Source organism: Chlamydotis macqueenii, chromosome 1 (assembly GCF_036417535.1).
Source record: "Chlamydotis macqueenii isolate bChlMac1 chromosome 1, bChlMac1.mat, whole genome shotgun sequence".
NCBI classification, from domain to species: Eukaryota; Metazoa; Chordata; class Aves; order Otidiformes; family Otididae; genus Chlamydotis; species Chlamydotis macqueenii.
In genome coordinates, this window is record NC_141556.1 from 52,624,567 (window position 1) to 52,637,464 (window position 12,898).

The 12,898-nt window shown below is 50.8% G+C and overlaps 1 protein-coding gene across 1 annotated transcript; it reads right to left on the reverse strand.

The window, feature by feature from the left end:
- Window positions 1-10,981: 10,981 nt before the first annotated feature.
- On the reverse strand, window positions 10,982-12,721 carry LOC147602038 (uncharacterized). The gene is made up of 4 exons (XM_086742359.1): window positions 12,513-12,721; window positions 11,620-11,734; window positions 11,179-11,352; window positions 10,982-11,092 (listed from the first exon to the last, which is right to left on the reverse strand). Exons 1-4 carry the CDS (start codon window positions 12,719-12,721, stop codon window positions 10,982-10,984), a joined length of 609 nt encoding a protein of 202 aa, XP_086598485.1.
- Between the last annotated feature and the right edge of the window lie 177 nt (window positions 12,722-12,898).

The following is a 12,898-nucleotide window of genomic DNA, read 5'->3' on the forward strand; positions in this document are numbered from 1 at the left end:
AAAGCCATGTTACTTCTTGACCTTCTACACAGGGGCCCCTGTCCTACATCTACATTGATTTCCTACAGTGCTTCCTAAATGCTGCCCCAACACTCCTTGTCCTCCTCTCTCAAGGGCTCCAAACACTTTGCAGCCCCTTGTTGGCTACTCCAACCCAGTTAGAAGCTCCTTCTGCTCCTGAAGTGGCTTTTCAACTCCATAACAATGATGATGTCATGAGGGAATACAAGAAAGCACCACCACAGCACTCCAGTATGCCTACTCTTTCTCCATCAGCACACACTCTGCTTCGCCAAACCCCAGAGAAGCAAATACATGTGCTCCATGAAACTTGAGAAGCAGCTCTCTGAAAGGAATACACACACCCTTGTCCATTTAAGGACAGAGCCACTTCACGGTTAGTGGCCTTTCTAATCGTAGGCGCCGCGCTTCTAAAACAAGGTGAGTCGCTTACATGTTTCTCAAGCTACTCCTGTTGCAAAGGTGCCCAGGGTACTAAGGCCACCTTAGCGCAGCCCTCCGCTGTTGCTTCCAGCGGTGCAAACAGCCAGGCACCAAAGGCAGCGGTGCTGTTCCCTCCCAGCCCCCTCATCACAGCTAGGCGTGTGCTGAACCAGCCGGGGTTACACCAGACCCCCAGGAATGGATCAGTTCCCCACTCTGGTTTGCTCCCAGAAAGGCCGGGGCCCCTGCCAAGAGCCAAGAGACGGGCTTTGTCCATACCTTAGCTTTAGACCTGTCCAGTTGCTTCTGCAGCTGCAGTTTTCAGGTGCCTGCTGTAGTGCTTCTTAGATTTGAGTGAAGCTTCTGCCAGGGAGTTCTTTCTGAAAGCGTTGGTAAGCTCCTGCTGCAGCTGCCTGACCCACATCTAAAGAAATGGTATTCCCTGAGCACGGAGAGATCAGTAAGAAGATGACAACGTGAGGGATGCTTTAACTCATGGGATGATGTCACTAGATCGGTCTTCAGGGTGGCCTGGAGGCTGAGGGAGGTGGTTCTCCCCTTCTACTCTGCTGTCATGAGACCCCACCTAGAGTACTGCATCCAGCTCTGGGGTGGCCTGCAGAGCTGCTCTTCAAAAGGCATATTTGCTCCATTTTTAAAATATTCATATCGCTCCTGTGTTGGGCAAGGCTTTGGATTAAAATACAGCAGATGTGTCACCGATGTGTCACCGAAGAGTTTTCTCTCTTTATGCAGCTCTTCTGCTTCACAACGCGAACAAGAGGAGGTCCAAAATACACTTCAGGTCCAGAATCACTAAAGTCCTCCTAGCAGCACTTGAAAATGAACTCAGTACGAAGAAAAGCTCTCTGTACGGAGATCGGCCTTTAACAGTCACCTGTCTGTAGCCTCGACAATCTGCCTGAGTTGAAGCATCCTTCTTTAGCTGAAGCTCTTCTCTGCCCGGTGCAGAAATCTGAGCGAACAAGAACAGAGAAAGACCGAGAGGGAGGAAAGGAATCCCCAGCAACACGACAGCATCACAGCGCATTTCAGCACTGGGGCTACAGAAGCGTTACTTCTGCATTACCTGTGGAAGAGAAAGTAACTCATTCTCAGAAGAGGAGTCAAAATCTTCCTCTTGCAGAGCTTCTGCTTCTGGCAAGACACACAAAGAAGAGGTACGAAGCGTGCCTCTTTCACTCTGCTTTTCCCTATCGGCTTCACTCCAGAGAAGCTTACAGAAGCTTACACTTAGTCCCAATAGGAAATTACCATTGCCACATTCCTCTGCAATGGACTGCATACAGGGCTATCAGGGCCACTGTGTTAGGCGTCTCTATTGAGCAGGGCTTTCAAAATGGGCCAAGGTACACCTGCCCAAGATAGAGAGGTAGAGGAGTAGACAGATGGAGCAAAATGTCTAGGCTGTATGCCCCATGGGCAACCGCTTGACACTGACTGGATGTGGAGAAGAGACCTATGTGCTGGCCAAGGAGGCCAACAGCATCCTGGCTTGTATGAGGAATAGTGTGGGCAGCAGGGCTAGGGAAGTGATTGTCCCTTTGGACTCGGCACTTGGGAGGCCACACCTTGAACACTGGGTTTAGTTTTGGGCCCCTCACTGCAAGAGGTGGTGGCGAGGTGGGCGTCGCTCTCTTTGCCCAAGAGGGATTTGATAGCAGCACAGGAAATGGCCTCAAGTTGGGCCAGGGGAGGTTTAGCTGGGATCTTAGGAAAGCCTTCATTGCTGGAAGGCTTATGGAGCACTGGAACAGGCTGGCCAGGGAAGTGGTTGAGTCACCGTCCCCGGAGGTGTTCAGAAGATGCATAGATGTGGTGCTTAGGGACACAGTTTAGGGGTGGGCATGGCAGTGTAACATTTGCGGTTGGACTCAATGATCTTCAGGGACTTTTCCCACCACAATGATTCTGGTTCTAGGATTCTACCTCAGAATCAAAAGAGGAGTCCTCATCTTCCTCTTGTTCTGCTCCCGCCGCTGGCAAGGCACCTACAAAAGAGGAAAGAAGCGCGATGCTGCTGTGAGTGCTTATTTCACTCTGCTTTTCCCTGTCCGCTTCAGTCCAGAGAAGCTTACAAAGGTAACCATTAGTCCACCAGGAAATTACCATTGCTGGGCTCCTCTGCAACTGGCTCCCAGCGGGCTCCGTGGTGGAATTTCTCTGGAAGCACCATGGTTGTTGGCCCAGTTTTTGGACCTTCAGCATCCGACTGTGTAGATTAAAAGACATGCGTAAAAACTGCCACAGACTCATCCCGAACCCACTTCCACTTGCAAAGCTCTTGCTTCAGCCAACACCCATAACGTTGTATCAGGTGACGGAACGAAGGAGAACGGCAAACAGAAGCAGCGTGTTAGGCATCTCTGTGGAGCAGGGCTTTCAAAAGGAACTGAAGAACACCTGCCCAAGAGACAGAGAGGAAGTAGACAGAGGGAGCAAAGCGTCTAGGCTGTATACCCCATGGGCAACCGCTTGACACGGACTGGATGTGGAGAAGAGACCTATGTGGAGGAAAAGCAGCAATCCTCACAGCGCCAGCCTGGTAGGATTTCAGAGGATCATAACTGGTGGGAAGCTTTACTGCTTCAATCCTGTACTACAAGTCCAGCTCAAAGGACAGCTGGTAGGAGAGCCGAGTCATTAGCTTGACCTCCTTCATCCCAGTCCAAACTGAGGAGCTTGCCTGCAGCAGCGGCATGGCAAGGTCCCAGTTTGGAGCATGTGGCGGAGGCAGCAGTAGAGAGAAATGAGACCAAAAGCAAGGGAGGCCAGGGAGACCCCAGGGAGTCCTTCTTAGATAGGGAAGAGTGGCTGCAAAGCTGCCTGGTGGAAAGGGATGTGGGGGTGTTGTTTGACGGGTGCCTGAATATGAGGCGGCAGTGTGGCCAGCTGGCCAAGGAGGCCGACAGCATCCTGGCTTGTATGAGAAACAGTGTGGGCAGCGGGGCTAGCGAAGTGATTGTCCCTTTGGACTCGGCACTTGGGAGGCCACACCTTGAACACTGGGTTTAGTTTTGGGCCCCTCACTCGAAGAAAGACATTGCGGTGCTGTAGTTTGTGTACAGAAGAGCAAGGAAGGTGGTGAAGGGTCTGGAGGACAAGTCCTGTGAGCAGCGCTGCAGGGAAGTGGGGTTGTTTAGTCAGGAGAAAGGGAGGCCGAGGGGAGACCTTCTCGCTCTACAACTACCTGACCGGAAGTGGTAGTGAAGTTGGCATCGCTCTCTTTGCCCAAGAGGGATGTGACAGCAGCATAGGAAATGGCCTCAAGTTGGACCAGGGGAGGTTTAGCTGGGATCTTAGGAAAACTTTATTTGCTGGAAGGCTTATGGAGCACTGGAACAGGCTGGCCAGGGAAGTGGTTGAATCATCATCTCCGGAGGTGTTCAGAAGATGCGTGGATGTGGTGCTTAGGGACACGGTTTAGGGGTGGGCATGGTAGAGTAAGGTTTACGATTGGACTCGATGATCTTCAGGGACTTTTCCCACCACAGTGATTCTGGTTCTATGACTCTTCCTCGAAATCAAAAGAAGAGTCCTCATTTTCCTCTTGTTCTGCTTTCACTGCTGGCAAGGCACCTACAAAGGACGTCAGAAGCTTTTCACTCTGCTTTTCCCTGTCCACTTCAGTCTAGAGAAGGTTCTTCTAGACTTCTAGACTTAGACTTAGACACTTTCTTCGAGACTTCGACACTTCTACACTTCACTACTCTTCACTTCATTCAACAGAATACACATTCGCCGGAACACACATCCACGGAACCGACATCGAGACGGCCAACACCGGCCGGATCGTTCCCCCATCAAGCGAACTGGACTGTCAGGACGCCGCAGCTCTGTGGCGGTAGCTATTACAACTGAAACTCTTTTCCCTCTTTCCTTCCTTTCTCTCCTTTCTCTTCCATTTACAAACTTCTTATCGGGTTAATAAAGTTACCCGGCACTTGAGTCCGTTTTGAGTCTTAATTCTGTTCTCGAGAATACGAACAAAACCACGCTCCGGTGTGTGAGAGGTCGGTCCAGCCGCCCCTAGCCTCCCAGACTCGTCTGAGGTCGGCTAGAACGCAAGGGTGCCTTCCTCTCGTCCGAAATCGGAACGTGACATTATTTAATTGGCGTAGTCGGCAGGATTCTCGGAGAAACAGAAAGTGTCCAGTTGCTTTATTAGAAATTCTAGTGTGTGTGTGTGTATGACTGAGACCTACGTTGGTACAAAGCGAGTGCAAAGTCCGGATCCGCGGTTCTGTTTGTCTGCGAGGAAAAGAGCCGGAGAAGGACAGTGATAGAATTGGGCAAAAGACAAGCCCCTTTTGTGAAATTTGAAAGGTGTGTCCTCCTGAGAGTGTGAAGGGGGAATTGTGGTAAAAAAAAATTGTGGTGCAGCCCTCTCAGGACGAAATAACTCCTCTTTTGTGACATAAGTGCTTTCGTGAGAAATTTGAAAGGTGTGTCCTCCTGAGAGTGTATGTTGGGGGGGAATTGTGGTAAAATTATGGTGTGGGCCCCCCCCTTTTGTGAAATTTGAAAGGTGTGCCCTCCTGGGAGTGTGTGGGGGGGGAATTGTGGTTAAAATTGTGGTGCGGCCCTCTCAGGACGAAATAACCCCTCTTTGGTGAGATGGGTGCTTGCAAATGTGCAAATGTTTGTGATGAGATCCCCGCAGAAGAATTGTGGAGAGAAAATGACTCGTGTGGAGAGGTGGAGTTGAAGTTAGAAGATAAGGGAATCAGGCAAATCTACCCTCAGGGGGACTTGCAAAAAGCAAAAGAAATTGTAGAGAACCCCCCTCACATGTATCCCCTAGTTAAAACTGAATATGTGTATGAGGGAGAAACCGATAACCATCCCCAAGTTGTTACTAAAGAGGTTCCGTTTACAGCAACTGAGTTGGCAAAATTAAGGAAGGATTTTGCAAGGACTTCAAAGGAATCGGACACAGAGGATGTCTGGAGAGTGTCGTTGTTGGGGGGGGTGGAATCTTGTTGTCAGAAAAGGAAGCGGTAGGATATTGGTGTCCAGGTGTATTTTTAACTACCGGCAATTATCGGGCCCCATGGTCTTTGACACAGAGGGCAGCATATTGGGCTGGGGGGCTGAACCCTTTGGAGAGGGGAGACCCCCTAGCCATCATGGGCACAGTGGGTCAACTGGTGGAGAGTGTGCAGAAGGCTGCTTGTTTGCAAATGATGTATGATAGAGAGCTCAAACCTAACCAGGGCTCTCCAATGATGATGCCTGTGGATCCCGAACAGATGACTCCTCTAATCTGAGGACTTCCTGATTCCCTGAAACCCATTGGGATCCAGCTACAGGGGAAGATACAAAGTACCCCTGTGGCAGACAGACTTACCGGTGCTCTGGAGGGAACAGTGACCCCTGATCATAGAAGGACAGGGAGGAAAGTGTGGACATGGGGAGAAGTAGCCCAAGAACTCATAAATTTTGGGAGGACATACGGTCCTGTTGGTGGATTCGGGCAAAAAACTGAAACCAGAGCTGTAAGAGCCACAGAAAAAGGTGAAGGCTGGCCAGCACTGGTCAAGAGAAGTCACGATTTTAAGTCGGTCTGACTTACTGATCCTGGGAGAGGGAGACCCCTCGGCCGTCAGGAATGGCAGCAACCGGGACTCCAGACAGGTATTCCCCGAGATTTAATGGATGGGCTTCCAACACAGAAATTAGAGAAACTTGTACAAACAGGATCGGGGCAAAAAGTCAATTTTGGAACAACCCCTAGTGCCCCACCATGGATAGACCTTGGGGAAGAAACTGATGCAGAAAAGAGGGTGATGGGAAACTAGTTCCTCCGTTCCCCGAAGGTGGGGGGGGAAACGGAGGGTGGATGTTTATAAAACAACTCACCTTAAATGTGAAAGGGGATTTGTTGATTACAGTGGCTGTAGGGCCACAGAAAAAAACCAGTAACCTTTTTAATTGACACAGGAGCACAAATCACCGCACTGATGCAGAGTGAGGCGGAGCAATGTGGAATTTTGACTTTGTCGAAAAAACTTCTTCCTTCTAAACAAGCAGAAACAGCCCCCACCGCCCCCCGCCTTGTATTATACTGTGCCTAATTCAATTAATCCAAAGCGTGGTGACTCGCATGCAAGCGGCCACTGTGACTTCACCTGATGGGGTTAAACATATCAGGTTTGTACGGCAAACCAAACACGTAACTGTTAGAATCATATAACTTTGAAGGCAAACCTGGAAACCTACCTAAAACTTTTTTTTTAGGAAAATATTGGGACTCACGGGGTGGGAAAAATATTATTGATATTTAAATCTATGGTTTTGATGATTACTATAGTCATGGTTAATCTATTAATCTTTATTTGTGTTATATGTATGATTTTGAATAGGTTATTTGACATCATTGGATCTGTGAACATCATATCCACAAATTGCTATATGTGACCTGGATTAAGGTATGTTACCTTGGGGTGGTCGATATTAAAAATGAAGAAACCCCTCAACGTATCATACAACAATAGAAACCCATTTTGTGGCCATACGTATATTATAAGCATAACTAAGTCCCTTCACCCCCCCTTCCCTCTTCTTTTTTTTCCCCCTTCAACCTTGGTGAGCGATGCTGAGCCACAGGGTGGTGATAGAGACTGAAAAGGTTAATTAATGTCTCAACAGCGCTAGACGATGGAAAGATATGAGATTTTGTTTGGTTGGGGTTTTTTTTTGTTTGTTTTCTTTTGGTTTGTGGTTTTTTTTTTTCTTTTTGGAACCACCATGGGTCCACGGGGTGATATAAAATTGACAGCAAATTTATAGTGTCATTGTTTATTGACTGTGCTCTGAGTTGGAGGCAGGGAAATCCATTTTCCTGCTGTGTATCCAGACCCCCGTTCCGGTGGGCCAGAATTCCACAGCCACAAGCTCCACGAGGACTTGGTCGCCAGCCTCACCAAAAAGCAAAAACTGAACTGTTTTGCCAAAGAAAAGAAATGGTTGCAGAAGTGAACAAAATGCTTAACATTTTGATGGTGCTTTATCTTGAGGCGTTTATGATGTTGTGCATTGCTATAGTTTTGGTGGTTTATCTTTGTTTATCTTATGATTGTCCTTGTAAACAATTACTTGCTTCTTCTGATCCCCCAGAGCCATAAGCCTCAAACTTGGCCTGGGACAAATTTTTAGTTGTAAGATAAATGTTGATATGTTAATGTTCTGGTTTTGTAATTTACTTAGATAAGATATTGTTAATTAAATCGAAGTATCTAGCATTTATATCTCTTTGTACACTAAATGATAAACAATAATGTTCAGAATTGCATATATCTTTTTTTTTTCTTTTATTCTTCTTCTCTTTTTTATTATTTTCTTTCTCCTTTCCTCTATCATTTATGCCACCATGGAACTCCGTCTCTGAGGCAACAATGTTGAGCCACGGGGTGGTGTAAAAGACTGTGTCAAACATTTGTCTCAACATTGTTGAAACAGCAAACCACCACCCGAGCAATGGCTTCCCGTTATTTCGCAAGGCAACTCCTGTTGTCTTGCAAAACGTGAATGGAGAGCTGGTTCCGAGAAATCTAGCCCTATCCCCCCAACCCACCCCCCCCCTCGTAATCCCCCTCCCACTGCCCGCATGTGTATCGCCCGGTAATGCGCATGTGTTGTTTGACGGGTGCCTGAATATAGGCAGCAGTGTGGCCAGCTGGCCAAGGAGGCCAACAGCATCCTGGCTTGTATGAGAAACAGTGTGGGCAGCGGGGCTAGGGAAGTGATTGTCCCTTTGGACTCGGCACTTGGGAGGCCACACCTTGAACACTGGGTTTAGTTTTGGGCCCCTCACTGCAAGAGGTGGTGGTGAGGTGGGCGTCGCTCTCTTTGCCCAAGAGGGATTTGATAGCAGCATAGGAAATGGCCTCAAGATGGGCCAGGGGAGGTTTAGCTGGGTTCTTAGGAAAGCTTTCATTGCTGGAAGGCTTATGGAGCACTGGAACAGGCTGGCCAGGGAAGGGGTTGAGTCACCGTCCCCGGAGGTGTTCAGAAGATGCATAGATGTGGTACTTAGGGACACGGTTTAGGGGTGGGCATGGCAGTGTAACATTTGTGGTTAGACTCAATGATCTTCAGGGACTTTTCCCACCACAATGATTCTGGGTCTAGGATTCTACCTCAGAATCAAAAGAGGAATCCTCATCTTCCTCTTGTTCTGTTCCCGCCGCTGGCAAGTCACCTACGAAAGAGGAAAGAAACGCGATGCTGCTGTGAGTGCTTATTTCACTCTGCTTTTTGCTGTCCACTTCAGTCTAGAGAAGCTTACAAAGGTAACCATTAGTCCATCAGGAAATTACCATTGCCGGGCTCCTCTGCAACTGGCTCCCAGCAGGCTCCGTGGTGGACATCCGCTGTAACCATGACAATGGTTGGCCGAATACTTGGACCTTCATCATCTGACTGTGTAAATTAAGACAGGCGTGAAAACCAGCACAGCATGGCAAGGTCCCGGTTCGGAGCGTGCGGAGGAAGCTGAAGCAGAGGGAAATGAGACCAAAAGCAAGGGAGGCCAGTGGGGCCCCACTGCCTTCCCTTCAGAGAAGGTACCTCATAATCAGAAGGGGAATCAAACTGTTCCTCCTGCTGTGCTCCTGCTGCTGGCAAGACTCCTAGAGAGGGTGTAAGAAGCACGTTGCTGCTGTTAGCTGCTATTTCAATCTGCCTTTCCACATCTCTCCACCCCTGCATTCCAGTCAGCGTTTACGCGTTCTCCTGCAGGCCACAGTGCATTGTCGTCATCACCTCCTTCATGGTGAAGGATCCTACCTGCTGTGGCCAGTGCAGGTGCGCCCAAGGGAAATTCAGCAGGCTTCCCAGAGCAAGAGCTGTCAAGTACTGCTGCGCCTTCTGTGCCTCCCGCAGAACAATCTCCCGTCCTTTTGCAGCGCCCATATTCTTCCAGTTGCTTTGCAGTGCTATATACAGAAGGGAAGGAAATGCATTCTGTAAAAACACACCCCCCCACACACTTTCATCCACGCTCTACTGAAAGAGCAACAGGCATTCGTGAGCCATCCTACACATATTCCTAGCCATCTGCAGAGAGTTACACCTCCTCTCCATTTCCAGGGCCAGGAAGCTTAAAAAGTCCCCCGGCAGACAGACATCTAAGAACAAGGCTTCTACCTCAGCAGGACGCTATCCTAACGCTGCAGCAACACTTCGTCACCTTTCAAGCCAGGGTGATGTCTCCTCAAACCCAGTCCTGACTTTGAACGGGTTTGGAAATTCCCATGGTTGGTGTGAGGACCTGAGAGGTTACAGACCTCCTAGGTGGGATATCAAGAGCCCAACAAAGACTGCGGTTGCATTCCAGGCACTGCAGGGGTTCAGTACATTGCATAGGTGTTATCTTCTAACAACCCTGGCAGAGGGTCAGTTGGGGATCTGGAGAGAGACCACTTTCAGGTTTGCCTCGTAAGCAGAACTAGAAACAAAACAAAAAAACCCCAAACAAACAAGAAAAGAAAATATAAAAACCGTGCGCCTGACCAAGGCTGCTGTGCAAAGTGGTGCATTAGCACAAGACTGGTACTGTGCCAGAAGCCTGGAGGGAAGGAATGACCATCTTGTTTTGCTACAGCAACCCTCAAACATGCTTGAACTCAGAGGATATCATTTAGATCCCCTCTGAAACAAAAGGCAGGTAGTTGCGAGTCAGTCTGGTGGAGTGGAGCTTGTCAGAACATTTGGGAGAATTCTCAGAGAGAACTGTGGGGGAAAGTTTTCCTCAACCTACAAATCCACTCTTGACAGGGAAAGAGATGCATCAGAAGATGTCACTGAGCCCGGCTTCAACAAAGGTCTCAACACTTCATTCAACCCTGCTGATGGCACCAAAAAGGGCCCTACATCAGCACGGACACTCTGTCAGTGCAGCTGCTCTAACGAGGATGTCAACCACTTACTCAGCATATGGAGATACTGTGGCATAATTCGTAACTGTGCAACCAAACACGTCTTTCTGAGAAGGATCAGCACCATGCCGAAGAAGTAGTCGTATGATATTCATATCCCCAACAACAGCAGCAAGCATAAGAATGGTCCTAAAGCATCCAAGAGATGATAGGAAATACATCAGCTTCTGCAGACATTGCACTGCCATTACTTCAGCCCCTCTTTGCTTCCCAAACAACTCGTTTCCCCTCTCCTAGAGCTGGAGTGAAAGCACAGCCAAACACACGGAAGCATCAGAGAATTCAGGATGCTGGGACCGCAGGAGGTCTCCAGGCCAACCACCTGCCCAGAGCAGACAGGGGAGTCTGTGCATGTGCGTCGGCGGCACCACAGCCAACGCTTTCTTGCAGTCCTCAGTGCGGCAATCGTCCCCTGAGGTGAGAGAGCCGCCGGGCGCGGGCCTGCTTTCACAAGTCACGCAGAAGGAGCTCCTTCTGCGCAGCTCCAGGTTCTTTTGCAAAGCTCATTCCGATGCCTCCCATCAGTCCAGCCTGAACAATGCTAAGGAGTCCCGTGTGCACTTTTGACAAAGCCTTCACCTTTCATGCTTATCTTGAGCGTGCACGTCAGCTCCTTTTTGAAGAAGCAACTCAATCATCTCCTGACAGCGCCTCGTGATCGCAACAGCAAGCGGAGTGTACCCGAACTGAAAGAGATATAATCTCCTTAGAATAACAGAGAAAAGTCAAGCAAGTGTTGAGAAGAGGAGCCTTACGCAAAATCCAAGCTTACATCATCCTTAGCATCGATATGGGCATTGTGCTCAAGTAACAGCTCCACTAGCGACTTGCTAGACATGATGGTAGCCAGGTGAAGGGCAGTGTTGCCGCTGGCACAGTGGAGGTCAGGGTTGGCACCGTGCTCCAGCAGAATAGCTGCGCATTCTTTGTGCCGGTGCTCTACTGCCTGGAAACAAGACACAAAGGCAGAATAACTTCCAACATCTACGTTTCTCTCTGTCAGAACTCCCGCATCTTCCCAACACTGGGAAGTACGAGCGTCTGCAAAGATCAGGCAACATATGCCCCATCCCCGCTGACTACAACCTGCCTGTTTCGTAGAATCACAGGATACAATTCTATGCAGACCTATGTAAAGAGTCACGCGAGGTACGTATCGCTCAGCGCGTAATCGATAAGCCCAACGTACAACAGCATAACACATTCCACGTACCTTCATCAGGGGCGACTTCTTATAGTTGTCGCGAGGGTTTAGCTTGCACTTCTGTCCTACCAGAAAGCGAACGACATCTGCATGGCCGTTTGCACAAGCAAGGTGCAGAGGCGTCCTAGGAATTAAAGATATTCAGTTAGCTGTCACAGGGAGACAGCTGAAGACATGGTTTCAGGCTGTGGAACTCGCCACATGGGGCCACAAAGCTCAGCTGCCAAAAGGAAGCCGAAAGCACGCTTTCTTGTTCAGAGCCGGTGGCAGCAGTTGCACACCCAAAGCCTGGGGCTGTCTAGGAGAAGTCCCCAAGAGGGGACAGTTGAGTCAGGAGGCATTTCCTCAGCTGTGTCACTGAACCTGCCCAAGCAGGCTCTTGTGCCAAGGCCTCCAGCAGGACTGCCCAGCCACCCAGGCCAGCAAAAGGAGACCGCGTCTTGGCAGCCTGAAGTCTACGGAGGCTGCATAAGTCTGCGGAGACTGCGCAAGGCCCTGGGTTTTGCCCGGATCAGTCCCGCGCCAGGCGTGCCCAGAGACGCAGGGGATGGGACCTGTAACAGCAAGGGGAAGCCGTGCCCTGCTCAAACAAGCCACTCAGTCTGGCGACAGGAAAGGAGCCGTCTGTGCCTGGCCCAAGGCCTGCTGAGCCGCACACAAGATTCACTACAGGCACCAGGCGGGCAGGGCAGGGCAGGGCAGGGCAGGGCAGGGCAGGGCAGGGCAGGGCAGGGCGGAGCGGGGCACCCGCCGGCTCCGGTCCCAGCTTGGGCAGGCCTCCGGCAAGGCCAGCGCTGTGGAGCCGGCCCTGCTCCGAGGGCGCTTGCGACCCCGCTGGGCTTTGCCGGCTCTTGCAGCCGGGGTGGGTGGAAGCTTTGCTAGGGGCAGTGCCCGGCCCTTACTGCTTGTTGGCGTCGCGCCCGTTGATGCGGAGTCTCTTCAGCCACCAGCGCCGCTGCAGCTGGGCCAGGTCGCCGTCGGCGGCCGCGCTGTGCAGCCCGCCCCGGCCCCTCTGCCGCTGCTCGGAGGCCCCGGCGGCGCCGGGCGCGGGAGCGCTGCCGGACGGCGGCCGCTGCCGCCCCCTCCTGAAGAGTCCGCGGAGGCTCTGCATGCTGCGGCGGGGACGAGGGCGCGGGCCGGCCCGGCGTGAGCAGCCGCAGCAGGCGGCCGGCGGGCTCTGGCGAGCCCCGGGACGGGAAGGGACGGGGAGAGGGCGGAGAGAGGGCGACAAGAGCCGAGAGGGGAGCCCCGAGCGGCGGCCGCGGCTCGCAGCCCCCGACGCTGCCAG